The 14,663-nt window shown below is 35.8% G+C and overlaps 2 protein-coding genes across 2 annotated transcripts in view; one reads left to right on the top strand and one right to left on the bottom strand.

Annotated features, from left to right (window-relative positions):
• LOC144441436 (TNF receptor-associated factor 2-like) overlaps window positions 1-14,663 on the top strand; it is a 311,144-nt gene that overhangs the window by 258,322 nt on the left and 38,159 nt on the right. The window lies entirely within an intron of this gene.
• On the bottom strand, window positions 691-14,632 carry LOC144441122 (uncharacterized). Its single transcript, XM_078130652.1, has 11 exons — window positions 14,550-14,632; window positions 12,036-13,082; window positions 10,115-10,296; window positions 8,750-9,085; window positions 8,241-8,370; window positions 6,738-6,952; window positions 5,831-6,078; window positions 5,350-5,591; window positions 4,639-4,847; window positions 3,759-3,936; window positions 691-3,070 (listed from the first exon to the last, which is right to left on the bottom strand). The coding sequence occupies exons 2-11, from the start codon at window positions 13,065-13,067 to the stop codon at window positions 2,861-2,863; spliced, it is 2,982 nt and encodes a 993-aa protein (XP_077986778.1). The 5' UTR covers window positions 13,068-13,082; window positions 14,550-14,632; the 3' UTR covers window positions 691-2,860.

Raw genomic sequence — 14,663 nt, 5'->3', positions numbered from 1 at the left:
AGCTATCAATTTGAAATGCTATATATATATCATGTATACGTTTGTTTACTCACGCAAAAAGACGTTTGCAAGTGCGGAAATACTATCTATGATCTACAATGTAATGCACCGCTTCTCGGGTCGAATGACGGCATACATAAAACGAATCTAATTAGAGCCAGTGGCTAATAATTTGTGAATTCGTACATTAACATTCTCGCAAACTAGAGCTGTTTTATTTATTTTTTTCGCAACACTGCGAAATTGGAGATGCCGTAAAAGAGGCTGTGGTTTACGACGATAATAAACAAATGCCGGCTTTCTATCCGGGGGAGGAGGGAGGCAACTTTATAAAATGGTACGGGGGAGGGGGCTACTCTGAGATCTCCAAACCCAAACTGTTCTCATATCAAAATTCTAAAAAAAAGAAGACCCTTTCTCATACCAACTGCATCGCACAAAATAGACATTCAGATTTGTCAAGGCATGCCTTACAGACTAATTAATTGTGTATCCATGGTACCTTCGTCGTTTGTGAAGAGTATTATTTTGTAGTACTACTTTATATGTCCATAAGTTGGTGAAAGGGGAAAAAAGGTTAAGACACGTGATGTTGATTCACATATTTCCATATTTTATTTTATATCAAATCAATTTTTAAATCGTATCATATTATTCAAGGATATTGAAGGGGTCTCCTTCAATGTCCTGATATATTTATAATAATGTACACGGCTATAGAAGAAAACTTTCAAATTATCAATGTGACATCTTGACAGACAAGGGTTATTTTCGTGTATGGAGCACGCCCTCATGCGGCTAATTTGATTGGTTGCTTATCATATCAACATTGTATTTCCACATATGGTGAATTGTTATGTGGGATTCTGAGCTTCTCCAATTCAGCTTCTATAAAAGAAACATTCTGTTTAGTCCATATGATGCAGGGGCAATAGCAGATTTTGGCCAAGTGAGGGCGTGCTGCATGATTCAGATCATTTACATAATATCTATAGCAACAAGACCCAGCTTTATACAAGTTTAGTATTCTTAAAAAATGTTGGGTTTTTTTTAATGATAAATACAAACTCATGTGTCACAACAGAGTAAACAAGTACACTAACTGCAACATCTCAGAGCACAAATACATTTGTTTGTATCAAGTTACGAATATGTATAGTTCAAGAAATTGTTCTTAATGACAAAACGCAAGTTGGTAAAAGTATTGAAATATCATAACTACAAGAGTTGAAATTTTGATACTGTCATATTATGGGATGTTATTCAAATCTGATATCAGACTTTACTCAAAGTAAATCCGGTCTTAAGGCCTTATGATAAATTGGTCATTTTGACAAAAGTGTAACAAGTCTTTGTGTACATAGTGCTGGCACTTGACATTCATAATCCTCCTATTAACAGTCTGAATATATGACTTCAGGTTAAGGACTTTGGACTTTCCACAAGGTCACTTATTTCAGTAATGAATGATACTTTGACACTTTCCAACTGAATACAGGATTCTGTGGCGTTGTTAGACTGCAAGATAGATCATGTTACTCCACACTCAACAATGCAATGGTATGCTATTTTTGAATGCTGGTGGATTGGGTAACACAACATGTCATACCGTAACTATAGCGTCACCATTAGCGATATTCATTCTACAACACTGGTAATCCAGCCGTCGGTTTTTTAGTAAGATAGATACAAACTAAATCTATTGCTCTTATTAATTCAATGTGACTGTGGTTCCTCTGTTGTGAGATTGTAATCACCCTGTGATCAACATAGTATAAATATTGGAAGTCCAGAAAAAGCACTGCTGCAAGTTCATGGAACTCTAAATAAACTAGTTTTCAGCAACGCCTCCCTATACTGAAACTATAATTACACCAACATCCATTCAATAGCTTATCACTGCTGTATCAACATGTTGGGACAATAGTTTTAGTTTGCGTCTATCTTAGAAAACCGAAGGCTCAACTACCAGGGTAATAATTTGGCCATAGAGGGTGTTGTATTTTATCATCACTGAGTCAAAACAGAGTCAGTCAAATCATGAGCAACATGCATAACATCGATCATCCGTATCTTTGTTCCGGCAAATCATTTCAAGCAAATCTTGGCACTGCACAGATGAACTTGACATTGAATACTAAACGTACATCACATACAAATGTAAATTTTAATGAAACGTTTAGTGTTGGCACACGTAACATTTTGTTTTTACATATCAATATTCATAACAAGATCTTGGACAGGCATCAATAAAAGACGATATACATATGCATACAATTACATCCAAATGTCAATCAAAAATACATTATAAAATACACAAAAGTTGTCAAAAATACATTATTTACAATTTTTTTTGCTTTACAGTCAAAGCAGTCTAATGGAGATTTTAGTCAACACAAACTGATGACGATCTCAGATGATGGCAAGACTCTCTTGTCTAAGTAGCGTTCTGAGTTTCTTGAATTTATGTTATTAGTTAAATTGGCAACATTCAAAAGTGAGAGAATGAACAATTTGTTACTTTGTTGGCGACATTCCAAGAAAGGACCCGGAAGTGAATATTTAACTCATTTGTTGGCAAAATTCCAAGTTAGGAAGAGAATATTTAGCTAATTTCTTGGCCACATTCCAAGTAAAAAAAAAGTGGTAATTTTGCAAGATTACATATATTCAAAGCATTAGTGGTTAATTTGCTTGCATCTTTGGACAAATTTCAAAAGATAATATGCAAATTTGCTAGTTGGTTGGCAACATTTTTTGTGAAAGACAGTGAACACATTGCTTGAAAATATTAAGTATAGTCTGAATTTAAGTAAATAATCTGCTAGATTCTTGGCAACATATTCCAAATGTGACAATGCTAGTTTGTTGGCGATATTCCAAGTGAGTATGTCCTCCATCCTTGTTTTTTGCTTTTTTCTCCTGGGTTCACCACGGAAACCATGCCTTTTGATCCCATAGCACCACCTCTGATAGCAACAGGTCTTGCAGGAGGTAAGGGTGCTATCTTTGGTCTAATGTTATACAAACTGTCCCTGTCATGTAACATCTTCTTAACTTTAGTTGTTATCTGCAGGAAAATGGAACAATTAATATATCACAGAACCATTGGAAGTTTGTCTGGATTAGAACTGAACATAGAGGTATAGGAGAGCCAGTCTGAAGTTAGAATCAACATGCCAGTAATGTAATATAGAGTACAACATAGACTGAAGATTCTTCGTTGTGGATAGTGCTGTCGCTTACATGTACATCGATACATGTGACTGTGCACTCCACATTGCTGTCGCTTACACCGATACATGTCATTGTGGGCACACCACATTGCTGTCGCTTACACCAATACATGTTATGGTGTTGCGAATAGTTTCCCGACACAAACCAATACAAAATGTTGAGGGTTCCAACCTGTACATAACAACCACACAGTTGGCTACCATTATCTCTAACCTAACTACCAAACAACCGGGTTGAATTTTGTCCATGTTTGGAGCCCCATTCCCCCTCATGCATGCCATATTGCTGTCGCTTACACCCATACACATTATTATGGGCACTCCACATTGCTGTCACTTACACCGATTCATGTCATAGAGGCACTCCACATTGCAGTCATTTGCAACAGAGCTAGGGGACCAACTTTTTCTATAGCTCTACTCGACAACTATTTTTCACACGTAAATTTCAATAATTAGATATATTTCTAGAAAACATGCATGTCACGAATGGCTATGTATCAAGACAGTAAATCTCCTTACTTTTTTCTTTCCCTTGACAATATGCTTATGAAATTCCATTTCATTCATGCATGCTTTAAGATCTGGAAACCCAGGAGTATACGTAGTTTTATAACTAAAAGCAGTACCAGGAGGAAGAGGTTTGAGTGTTATCTCATCTCCCTTGTTTTCAGACAATTCTCCTTCTGATCCATCCTCACTGTAGACCAGAAAAAAAGGTATGATATTTACTTTGGAAGACGAATGCAGACAATGTCAAATAATACATAACTATGTTATTACATGTGATCATCAAAAACTGAGCAGATATCCCTACTATTATACATGTATATTGTATTCTCAGCACTCATAGCGAATGTGCGCCCTCATCGATTACATAGGGCTAACCTTTTGTTGATATACATGTGTTAGGCGAAGCCCGAGCTTCGCCTAACACATCAACAAAAGGTTAGTCCTATGTGATCGATGCACAGTACAGGGATACCGGGATACTAGTATAGGAGTACAATTATGCAGTAGATACATACAAAACAACCCAAATTTTAGCTATTTATGTGAAGCTTCAAGGACTGTGAGAGAGTCTAAATGATTGTATAGAACGTACAGTAGTTTGGATGCTCTACTGGAGTCAATAAAAAGTTTATGAGGCAGACAACATAACATTAACAGATAAAATTTTGTGACAAATAACTGGATATATGAGACATTATTATGAAAAGATGACCAGACGTCCCTACAGTTTGTCTAAGTATGATATAGCATTGAATTACAACACTTTGTGTATTGCTTGATGTCTGATCAGACTGTCTGTATGGTTTACGTGTCATTGCTGTGCTTCATACGGACGTATTTTAGTATGGAACAGTTCTCTGAATCACTATCACACTGACAAAGGACTTACTCTAGAGGATCAAGGGTTGGCAGTTTGACGGGTGATGCCATCACCACTGCGTTCTCTACAGCCAGCTTAGCAGCCCTGGATGCTTTACTCTTCATGACATCACCGACACCTTTACCAGGGAATAGACGAGGTAGGAGTGACATAAGGTCATCGTTGGTGGGGTCAAGGTGGAGTGCCATTAACAGATCCTGTCTTGCACCACCATGGTTCTATGAGGATGAAAAGTAACACAACAGAACATCAGTCAGGAATAATGTTATCCCAAAGATCTTTATACATGTATGACCTTTGGACTGTATAAATTCACAATGTTACATGCTCTCATTCACACTCTGTGTTTTCTTTCCCCCCCCCCTCTCACTTCCTCCCTCTTAATTTCTTCATCTTTCTTGCACATTGCCTGTCTGTCTGTCTGTCTGTCTGTCTGTCTTTCCCTATCAGTCTTCCTCAATCTCACTTACATTGTACTTCAATCTCCATCACATAAATACAAATGTGCTCACTCACACACATGCACATACACACACATACACACACACACACACACACACACACACACACTCATTCACACACACTCATTCATTCATTCACACACATGCACACACACAACACACACAAAGTGACACATACACACACTACACACAACACATGCACGCACACGCGCATGCACGCACACACACTCACACTCATAATTATACATGACCTACTTACCTCCATCATAAAGCGTACTTTAGACCTGGATACATAATACTGTGCTACTCTAGGGTTATGCTGGATGGCAATAGTAAATCTGGCTTCTGCTTCCTGAAAGCTACGGTCCTCATAATCCAGCAGTCCAAACTCATTGTGAATATTGGCAATGCGGGCCTGGATGGACCAATCTTGGTCTAACTCTAATGCTTGGTGGTAGTCTGCTAATGCAAACTGTAGTTCATTCTGTTTGAAAAAACAATCTGAAGGAAAGGAAAGAAGTAAGATATTAGGTAATGATCAAATTGTGCATTCTAACGATAGAAAAATATTATTGTGAGTCAAAATGATAAAAACTATGATTTCTTGAGAATTTCCACAGTCTAGGAGATAAGAGAAACCAAAAACCATTGGAAAATTGTGTGCATCAGTGATGCATCAAATTGGCTTAGATGGCTTTAAGTATATACTAACAGTAACTGTAACATAAATTTCACCTAACCTCCTCTATTCACGTATAGACCTTTCTCTCTTTTCTCTCCCTTGATGGCTTTATTCAATAATATAATAGCTTCATCAAAGAACCCCTTAGAGAAACATTCAACAGCAAAGTCATTGTAAGTGAGTAGTAATTGTCTCTGTGCATCCTGGTACGTAGGATGGTCCTCATCATGGTCTGTTTTATCTAAGGCTAGGAGATAATCATCTATCGCTGAGTTGAAGTCTAAAAGTCTTCTGTGTAAAGCTCCCCTGTTTGAACAAAAAACAGATGACGGCAATTAGCATTATACGTTTAGCAGTGTACATGCATACTTGTGGTAGTTTTACTACAGTGCAATGCTGAAAATATAATAAATCTCCTGCGTAGAATTCCCCTATAGGGATAAAACCAAAGTAATATGACAACTATTATAAATGTACAGTTATTACTTGATTACAGTGTGTGTGCATACTATTACATAGATATCACATAATACTTGAGAAACATTTATATTCCAAGAAAAGTTTACAAATTTTTTTGTCTGCCACTGATTTCGAGAGAACTAAATTTCATGCATTTTAAAGTCTGATGCGTTATATTAATGTCAAGCTATTTAAAATCTGATTTGGTGAAGGCAGCTATATGTCTTTATTTAGCTCTATTTCCATCGTTTTGTGTTGTTTGTTTTGTGGGTGATTGCCAAATCACAGATTTTAATCAGATTACACTAATGTATGACATGATTACAAAAGACATTATGTTAATGACTTCATATTTTTGTATTTTTAATTCTTTCCTCACTTAATCTCTTGAAACTGACAAAAATGTTCAATATTACAATATTATTTGAATAGTCTGTGTCCATATCCATTTCACTTTTTAAAGTCCGGCCTCACATTTATCCAACAGGATATGTAAAAATACTCACCGTATTACATGGTAATCAGCTACCGTAGGATTTGTGTCTATTGCCATGGAGATCTTTTGTAATGATTCCTTGTTTTTACTGGCTAAGTTCATTTGTACAGCCTGAGATTTATATTCGTTAGCTTTCTCTTCAAGCTCTGCCATCATTTGTTTGGCTTCCTCCTGTTCTGGGTTCAACTGTAGGGCATCTTTTAAATCATAATAGCACAGTGTAGTCTAGGATACGAAAACAAGATATTGAAATTTTTATAATTACAGTATTGCTTGATCTAAAGGCTGAGTTACACGGTGTGACGCATGAAGCAATTTGTTGTATACGATGAGGCTAGCATAGCAACTACGACTGAGTGTGAACATGAAGCAATTAATTGCTTGGTGAGTCACAAGGCAAACTGTTGCACATGCATAGATATATAAAGGTTACAGGTCAATAATAAAGGTCAGGTCTTCTAACGGCAAACAACTTATAAGAAACGTTATAAAATTGCTATGCCAATAAAATGATTGAAAACCTGCAGCGACATCAAAGTAAAACTATATTCAATTTGAAGTTCATTTATGGCAATGTTGATCTTTCCGACTTCACTCTTTGCATTTGAGTTAAAAATAAAAATGATTTTCAGCGGAGATCAAACATTTATAAACGTTGTATACCACTGAAAAGTAGTATTCATGGTAATAAATTGAAATTAAATATCAAAGATACTTGCCGAAATAGAATATTTAATACTACATGTAAAACAACCTTTAATCATGAAAATTATTTTACTTATATATACTTATAACATTTTAGCATATTTCATTCTAGTGTTCTGTAATATCTTTATTACACTTACAGGGCACAGCCATATGATTGTAATATAGTTATATCTTATCTTATCTCATATATGGTCAAACAGACAAAACAAAACCAATTCAGTTATGAAAGACTGACTAGTTTTGTACATGACACATCAATATCACACAATTTATGAATTTATGTGTAATTTTCTATGTTACAAAAAATGGCTTTAGATTATGTCTGCCATAACATGTCTATAGTGATTGATATTATTATTTTTTAATTTCTTAAAAATGCACTACACCACATCTCTGTGCTCTTTTCAACACAATGAAAAAGGATAAAATACAAAAAGGTACCAAACAATAAAGTACTAAAAAGTGTCATACAAAAAAAAATGGAAATACTAACACAAAAAAAAAGTTAACAAGTTACACTCCATAATGAACTCTAAAAAGGTAGGTTTTCAGGGTGCGCTTCAAAATTCAAAAGAACAATGATCTTTCATTAGCAGTACTCTAAATGCTATAGCTCAAATAATGTAGGCTTGGTGTTTCGCTCATGGGACATTATGTTTTTGACACAGAGCTAGACATATCTCAACTCTAGACTAACAATAACAGAGACACAATTAACACAGCAGGATCCTTTGCCCAATCACATTGAACGCTTAAAGCATTGTTAGTCTTTCTCAGTGCAGTAGCAACAGGCTGTAATACTTACATTTCTGAAAAGTGAATGTAGTCTGGCACGCATGATGTACAAATCAGGGTTTTCATGTTCCACTTCCAGTCTTTTATTAACCAAGGCTAAACATTCACCATGTCGTTGTAAAGCTGCTAAACATGCAACACTGCAGACATAAGAACAAATGTTACTAGGAAAATTCCTAGCCCTGTAGACAACATTTTGACTAAAGTTTAGTGGTCAACAGGCAAATACACACTTTAATAGAACCAATACACATGTTAATAGAGCCGATCTGAATCAACAAAGTGAGTTTTAGGTGATTAATATCCACAAAAAACTGTTTCAAAAGTAAGTCTGGCTTTTAAAATTTTTTACAGGTCATGATCTCACTTTATTTTCAAAATCAAAAATGAATTCTTGATAAGCGTTCTACTACATGTAGTTACCAGAAATGATGTGACAGGCATACATCGTACATGATAGTCACTGGTATGCCACTAGAGGGGGCTATTTAATTGACACAGGTGATTGCTCGTCCTTACCTCCTTGTGTGATATCCAACTATTTCTGGTTTCATTTCAGCTGCTCTGGAAAACGACTCCAATGCGTCTGAAAATTTGTGCTGATCGAAGAGTGTCTGTCCTTGGAAAAAATATATGAAAGCCAGTCTGGTGTAATATTCATCGCAGTCGGGATCAAGCACACAGGCTTTCTTGTAATTCAAGATGGCCGACTGGAAATCACATATCTGTAGATAACATTCACCTCGCTTGAGAAAGAATTCTATCTCCCTAGGTTTCAAGTTCAAAGCTTTATCAAACGATATGACGGCCTTGTAAAAATCACCATCACGCATGCCCTGCAGTCCTTTTTCGTAACTGAAAGAAATATGAAATTAGATTTTAAGTTAACATACATGTATGTCTGAAATTTCCTAAAAAGGATCAATGAAGTTTTATTGTATTGTATTATTGTATTGTATGTACGAGCAGATGTGACAAAATTGTCCAAATACCCTGCACTATCCTCTTACAATACCTTCAGACATCTTCAATGATACTTTATCTGACATTTTAACAGAGGGCTGCAAATCGGATATTAAGATTAAAATTAAAATTAAAATTAAAATTTATTTTATTTATATTAACTATTTTAATTTTTATAAAAAGGGGTACATGGGATGAAGTTTGTCATAAAGGCCTAAATTCAGATGAATAAATTATAGATTATAGAAATTCTAGAAAAAGTAGTTCCAGAACAGAAAAATGAACCCAAGTAATCTATATAGCTCCATTGATAAGATAACACTGGAATTGAAACCTTGCCCTTGAAGGAGGAATGGGTTTTATACAGGATTATTCTGTAGTTTCAGGCACTTTCCTTGAATAACACGACAAACCAAGTATTTATGACACCTCAAAATAATACCATGTCAGAAGTACGACTTTAAAGGGAGATCTTAGACAGGGGATTATTTCAAAGTGTGATAAATACTTTTCAAGTAACATGCATAAAGCAAGAATAATCTATGATACCCATGTCCTAATCCATCTTGAGAAATGGTGCCAAGTGTACCGTATCCTCTCGTATATGTGTTTTCTTTCTTATACTACATAGTGTAAATCAACAATCTCACCATCTCCAATCAGTAACGTTTAGCAAATTTCTTTGAACTAGATCTGCAGTATGGCCGCAGTTTATAACAGCAGCTGAGAATGCCAGTAATTTTAGCCAACTGATGCTAAAACATTTCTTGTGAAACACCAAAATTTAATTCCCCTACTGCTACCCGTTCAAATTCCCATGTGGTGATGACTTGTAAAAAGTCAGTTTTTCAGGATTTGCCCTAATGCAAATACATCGTCTTTCATTAGATGACAGTATATTCCACATAACTTAATACATACTGTTCCTGTGCTTTGTTCTCTATAACTTCCTCCATGGTTTCTTTTTCAACTTCACTTCTACCAAACAAATCCACAGCGAAGGCTTCTTTATCGATAACTGATGCCTTCCTGTGTTTGGCTTCCTCAATCTTCTCTTCACTGACAGCAGTTTGAAATAGACCCATGGTTGGAGACACTGGTGTCTGAAATAATATGCAGAAAAATCAAATGAGAACAGTGTACATCGACGTCATTAAATAGATGCTGTCAGAAAAAATTCACTTTTTTCAAATTTATACATGTAACTCCTTCAGAATGTCATAAACTTACTTCATATTTCATCATTATACAACAGCCTGACAAATGCCACATAGTAAATTGCAGAACATTAACTTCAGTACTTTTGAGATATCAGTGTAACAACATTTCTGCACAGACAGACAGACAGACAGACAGACATCGTCACGACATCAGCTCACATACAGGAGCTAAAAACGCTACCATACTACATGTACCTAATTTATACTACCGGTAATTACACAACTGTGTGTGATCACATTTATTTTATAAAATTTTCTTCTACATGTTCTTTTTACATATGAGCAGATTTATGCCTATTTGAAGACAAGTACTTCCTAATAAACCTGCATTGTTTTAATAATATTGATTAAATTTACTTTTCTTAGTCATCAACACTATTTTTCAACATTTGATGTTGACAATAGAAAGGTTTGAACTGCAACTGATACAAAGGTAAGACTGATTGCTGTCTGTGACACTCAACTGCTTTCATCTACTTTACTCTGAAGTCACAGGTGTTATACACCTCTTTCATGAACGAGGGCGCTTTTGGACATAGTGGAGACATCTTCACAGGTGGCGTATTGACATCATTATTTCATTTATTTAGAGTGAAATGTTTATTACAATGAAGTCTAATTTGTATTTAAGGAGTAACGAACAGTCAAATATTGGAATTATTTCTTTCGAAGAGTTTTCTGCACTTCATTTACACCTCAGTAATTAGAATACTGTGAATACCATATTAGGCCTAACAATAAAATTGTGTGGTTCTGATTACCCTCAATTTTAGAATAGGTGGGGTAGGTACATTTTTTATTTTATTATTTTTTTTTTTAGATAATTTTTTTTCATGTGTGAGTGTCTACTTCAGGTAGTTATGTTTTCTGTTGTTTTCCATATGGTCTCTGTGTTATAGGTTTCTTCTCATTACATGTACAACCATTACAGATTGGAAGAACAGTTTTATATTGTCTTTTAAAGTAACTGTTGATGTCAGTTTCCGTGTCCACTATTTCTTAAATTCACAATTTTCGCAATTTTATTATTTTTTTCTCAAATACATAAAGAAAAAAAAAAACAGTTTATGGTCAGAGTAAAAAAACTAGGTGGGGTTGGGTAACCAGAACCAAACAATTTCTTTTTAGGCCTTAGTATGCACACAAAAAATTATATCCCCAAAACACATAAACTTCTTGTGCCCCTGCAAATCAGCATACACCATGTCTGTGTTTGTAATTCAATAGTTGCTAAACTAAAAAACTATATAGGGAAATAATACTTTTGGATGAATCACAATAAGTTCTGAACTGAGAGATTCATTGCTGTGTACACTCTTTCGATAACCACTCATGTTTAGCTTATGGTTACAGAGGTACAAACAGTGATGGATCTTTCTCGAGGAGGGAGGATACCTGTCACATGAAGCGCTCCAATGGAAGCTCATTTAAGTTTGGACCAGTACAGTGAACACTTATGGTTTCAGTGTTTAAGCTCTCGGCGAATATTCTGCCAATACAGTTTTTGAACCCTTTCATAGTATCATTCGTTTGCTCTGGATCTTTCAGTCTCAATAAGTGTAAATTGCGGTTAGTAATGACAAGTACATGTATACTGCTGGATCATTTGTTCTCAAACTTACCTCTCCTTGATCTTCCTCCTCCTCTTCCTCTTCCTCACCAGTTTCATCCCCACTACCTTCCCTCCCCTCAAATTCATATCTTTCAAATTTAGCAACCTGTCTATCCTCATCCTCTGTCTCGTTTCTTTTCTCCTCCTGCGGAGTTTCATCAGCGAACTTCACACTTTTGGCACTCTGGGAATCTTTCCTGCTCAAACTTTCAGATTTCTCACTAAGTGTTCTTTGATCAGCAAAGTCTGTCTCATTTTGAGTTTGGAGGTCATGACCTTTACTTGCTTGTTGTTCGTTTGCAGTCTTAAGATCTTTTTGAACTTCAGTTGTTTCTGTCTCTGTGTTTTGTGTAAGTGACTCTGTCGGTTCTTCAGCTGAGATGTTGTCATTTCCTAGCTCATCTTGCTGTACATTTCCATTATTAGCAGCAAAAACAGCATCTATTTCATCACAGTTCTTCTCAGCAGCGTCCATTGCCTCAGATACTAAATTCTGAGTTTCTGTCGCTATGTCCTCTTCCTGAAACTCTTCACCGTCAGCTGGCATTCTTTCATTCATCATTCCAGACTCAGCAGCTTCATTTCTCTCCTTCATCTCTCTACCAGTTTCTCCAGTTTTCTCATCTGCCTGATTTCCATTATCATCAGAGCAATCTCTACTTTTGGCATTGTCAGTGGACTCATTGTCAAGTTCACTTCCATCAATCTTTTGGCCATCTTGTTCACTCCTCCCCTCTTCTTTGGCATTGTCTCTATCGGCATCTGTGTCCTGGGGGTTCGGACTCTCATCGTTCCCCCCTGTTTCTAAGTAAACATTCTCTTGTACCACCCCATCTTTGCTTCCATTATCCAAATCTTCCTTGTCTGATGATTGAGGGGGGTTTGTCAGTTCTTGGGATCCATTATTTGGCAATTCTACATCATCTCCGCTGCTAGCAACCTGATTCTGATCAGGATGACCTTCCTCAGTCTCCATGCAATCAAACAAACCTGAGTCCGTCATCCCACCTTCCACTGCTTCCCCATCATTCTGTTCTGCCATCTTTACATCTGTTATCTAAAACAAACAGAAATAGCTCATGAGTAATCAGAAATAATAGTACAAAACTTAGGTAATTCATTTTACTATAAAATGTCACACATCTCAAATCTAAATAAACTAGTAGTTGACCAAAAAAAAAGTTAATAACATTTGAAGGTCACCAAAAATTGTTAGAATGTACATGTATATAAGTTGAGAGATGTAAATAACTGAATAGACAGATACTAATAGTTGAAATAAATTAAATATAATTTTTTTTACGGCCGAGCAATCAGAAAGGTGATTATTATCATATGAACTAAGTTAACTGGGTTAATATTTTTATTTACACAAATGACATATATACTTTGTTTTAGATTGTAAAGAAACTTCAAATATTTATAGGATATGTCCCTTTAATAGAAAATTTGAAAATACCAATTTAAACCATAGGGAGTTATATTTAATATGTTCAGGCATAGACCCTCCACATGGAGAGGGTCTATGGTTCAGGTAAAATTGACTATGAATTCTGTCTTTAATGTCTACATGTGTACACTTACACTATTCTGGTCCAGCTTTTAGTTCACACTACTCTAAATCGCTGATATTCTTTATCAAATTATCAAGTTCAAATGTACAACACATGATGAAATTTTAAATGCAAAATGACAGCACTACACAATAGTCTCCCCCCCCCCCCACACACACTTTTATGAATCCCCTTACAGTGACCTCTCTCATCTAAAACACTGAAGGACAACATGAAAATGGAGAAGAAGAAAATTGGGTTACAGATAGCGAGATTGGTGTGTTTGGTTAGTACAAATAACTTATAATAATCTTTGGTATATATCATGATTGTGAAGCAACAGGTGGCTGCTCAAAAAAAAATCTCCGTATCAAAATAAAATCAAAGCTTAAAGTACTTGTTTTAACGAAATCATTATTTTTCGTGAAACATCATTTCGTCAAAACACTCAAATTTGACTAGTTTTCATAAAATGCCACCTCAAAATCATTTCATGGTGCATCCAGTTGATTCCCTCAAATAGTTGAGGGTGGGAGGGGCCAGGGATGTTATCAAATGATACTTCCCTGATTAGTTTGAAGACAAACAACTTGTTGAATTTGGCGTTAAGTAACTTGGACTTGTGTTGAAATAAAACCAAAATAGTCACATGACCTGCTATGCAATAAAAAAATATAATGCAGATTCACGTCATCGCAGAATGGAAAAACTGTGCTGATTGCGTCGAGTGTCTGTATTCAAAGACACTGAATACGGCGCATTGTCTAAACATTAATTATTGTGTTATCTGTCAGACAGTTCAAATATCAAATTGTATCCCGGATCAGCACTCTCTCAACGTTCATTCCCATCCACGCGCGGCTTTGCTGAAAGATCGGTTTCGGATATTAAAGACTAAATTAGAGTTTCCTCAATTTATCACTTTCCTTACAACAAAACACACTGATTCATGCATATATGTATATACTCACAGGAAACCAGGACAACTACCTTTTCAACCTGCGAGACGCCATGTTGATTGTTTTCATTTCCATGGAGAACTTCGCACAGTGCGCATGACGATTATACTGCCACCAAGAGTTTGA

The sequence above is a fragment of the Glandiceps talaboti genome, chromosome 10, assembly GCF_964340395.1.
Source record: "Glandiceps talaboti chromosome 10, keGlaTala1.1, whole genome shotgun sequence".
Classification (NCBI taxonomy): domain Eukaryota; kingdom Metazoa; phylum Hemichordata; class Enteropneusta; family Spengelidae; genus Glandiceps; species Glandiceps talaboti.
The sequence above is the reverse complement of the archived record's forward strand: the minus strand, read 5'-3'. Positions and strand labels throughout refer to the sequence as shown.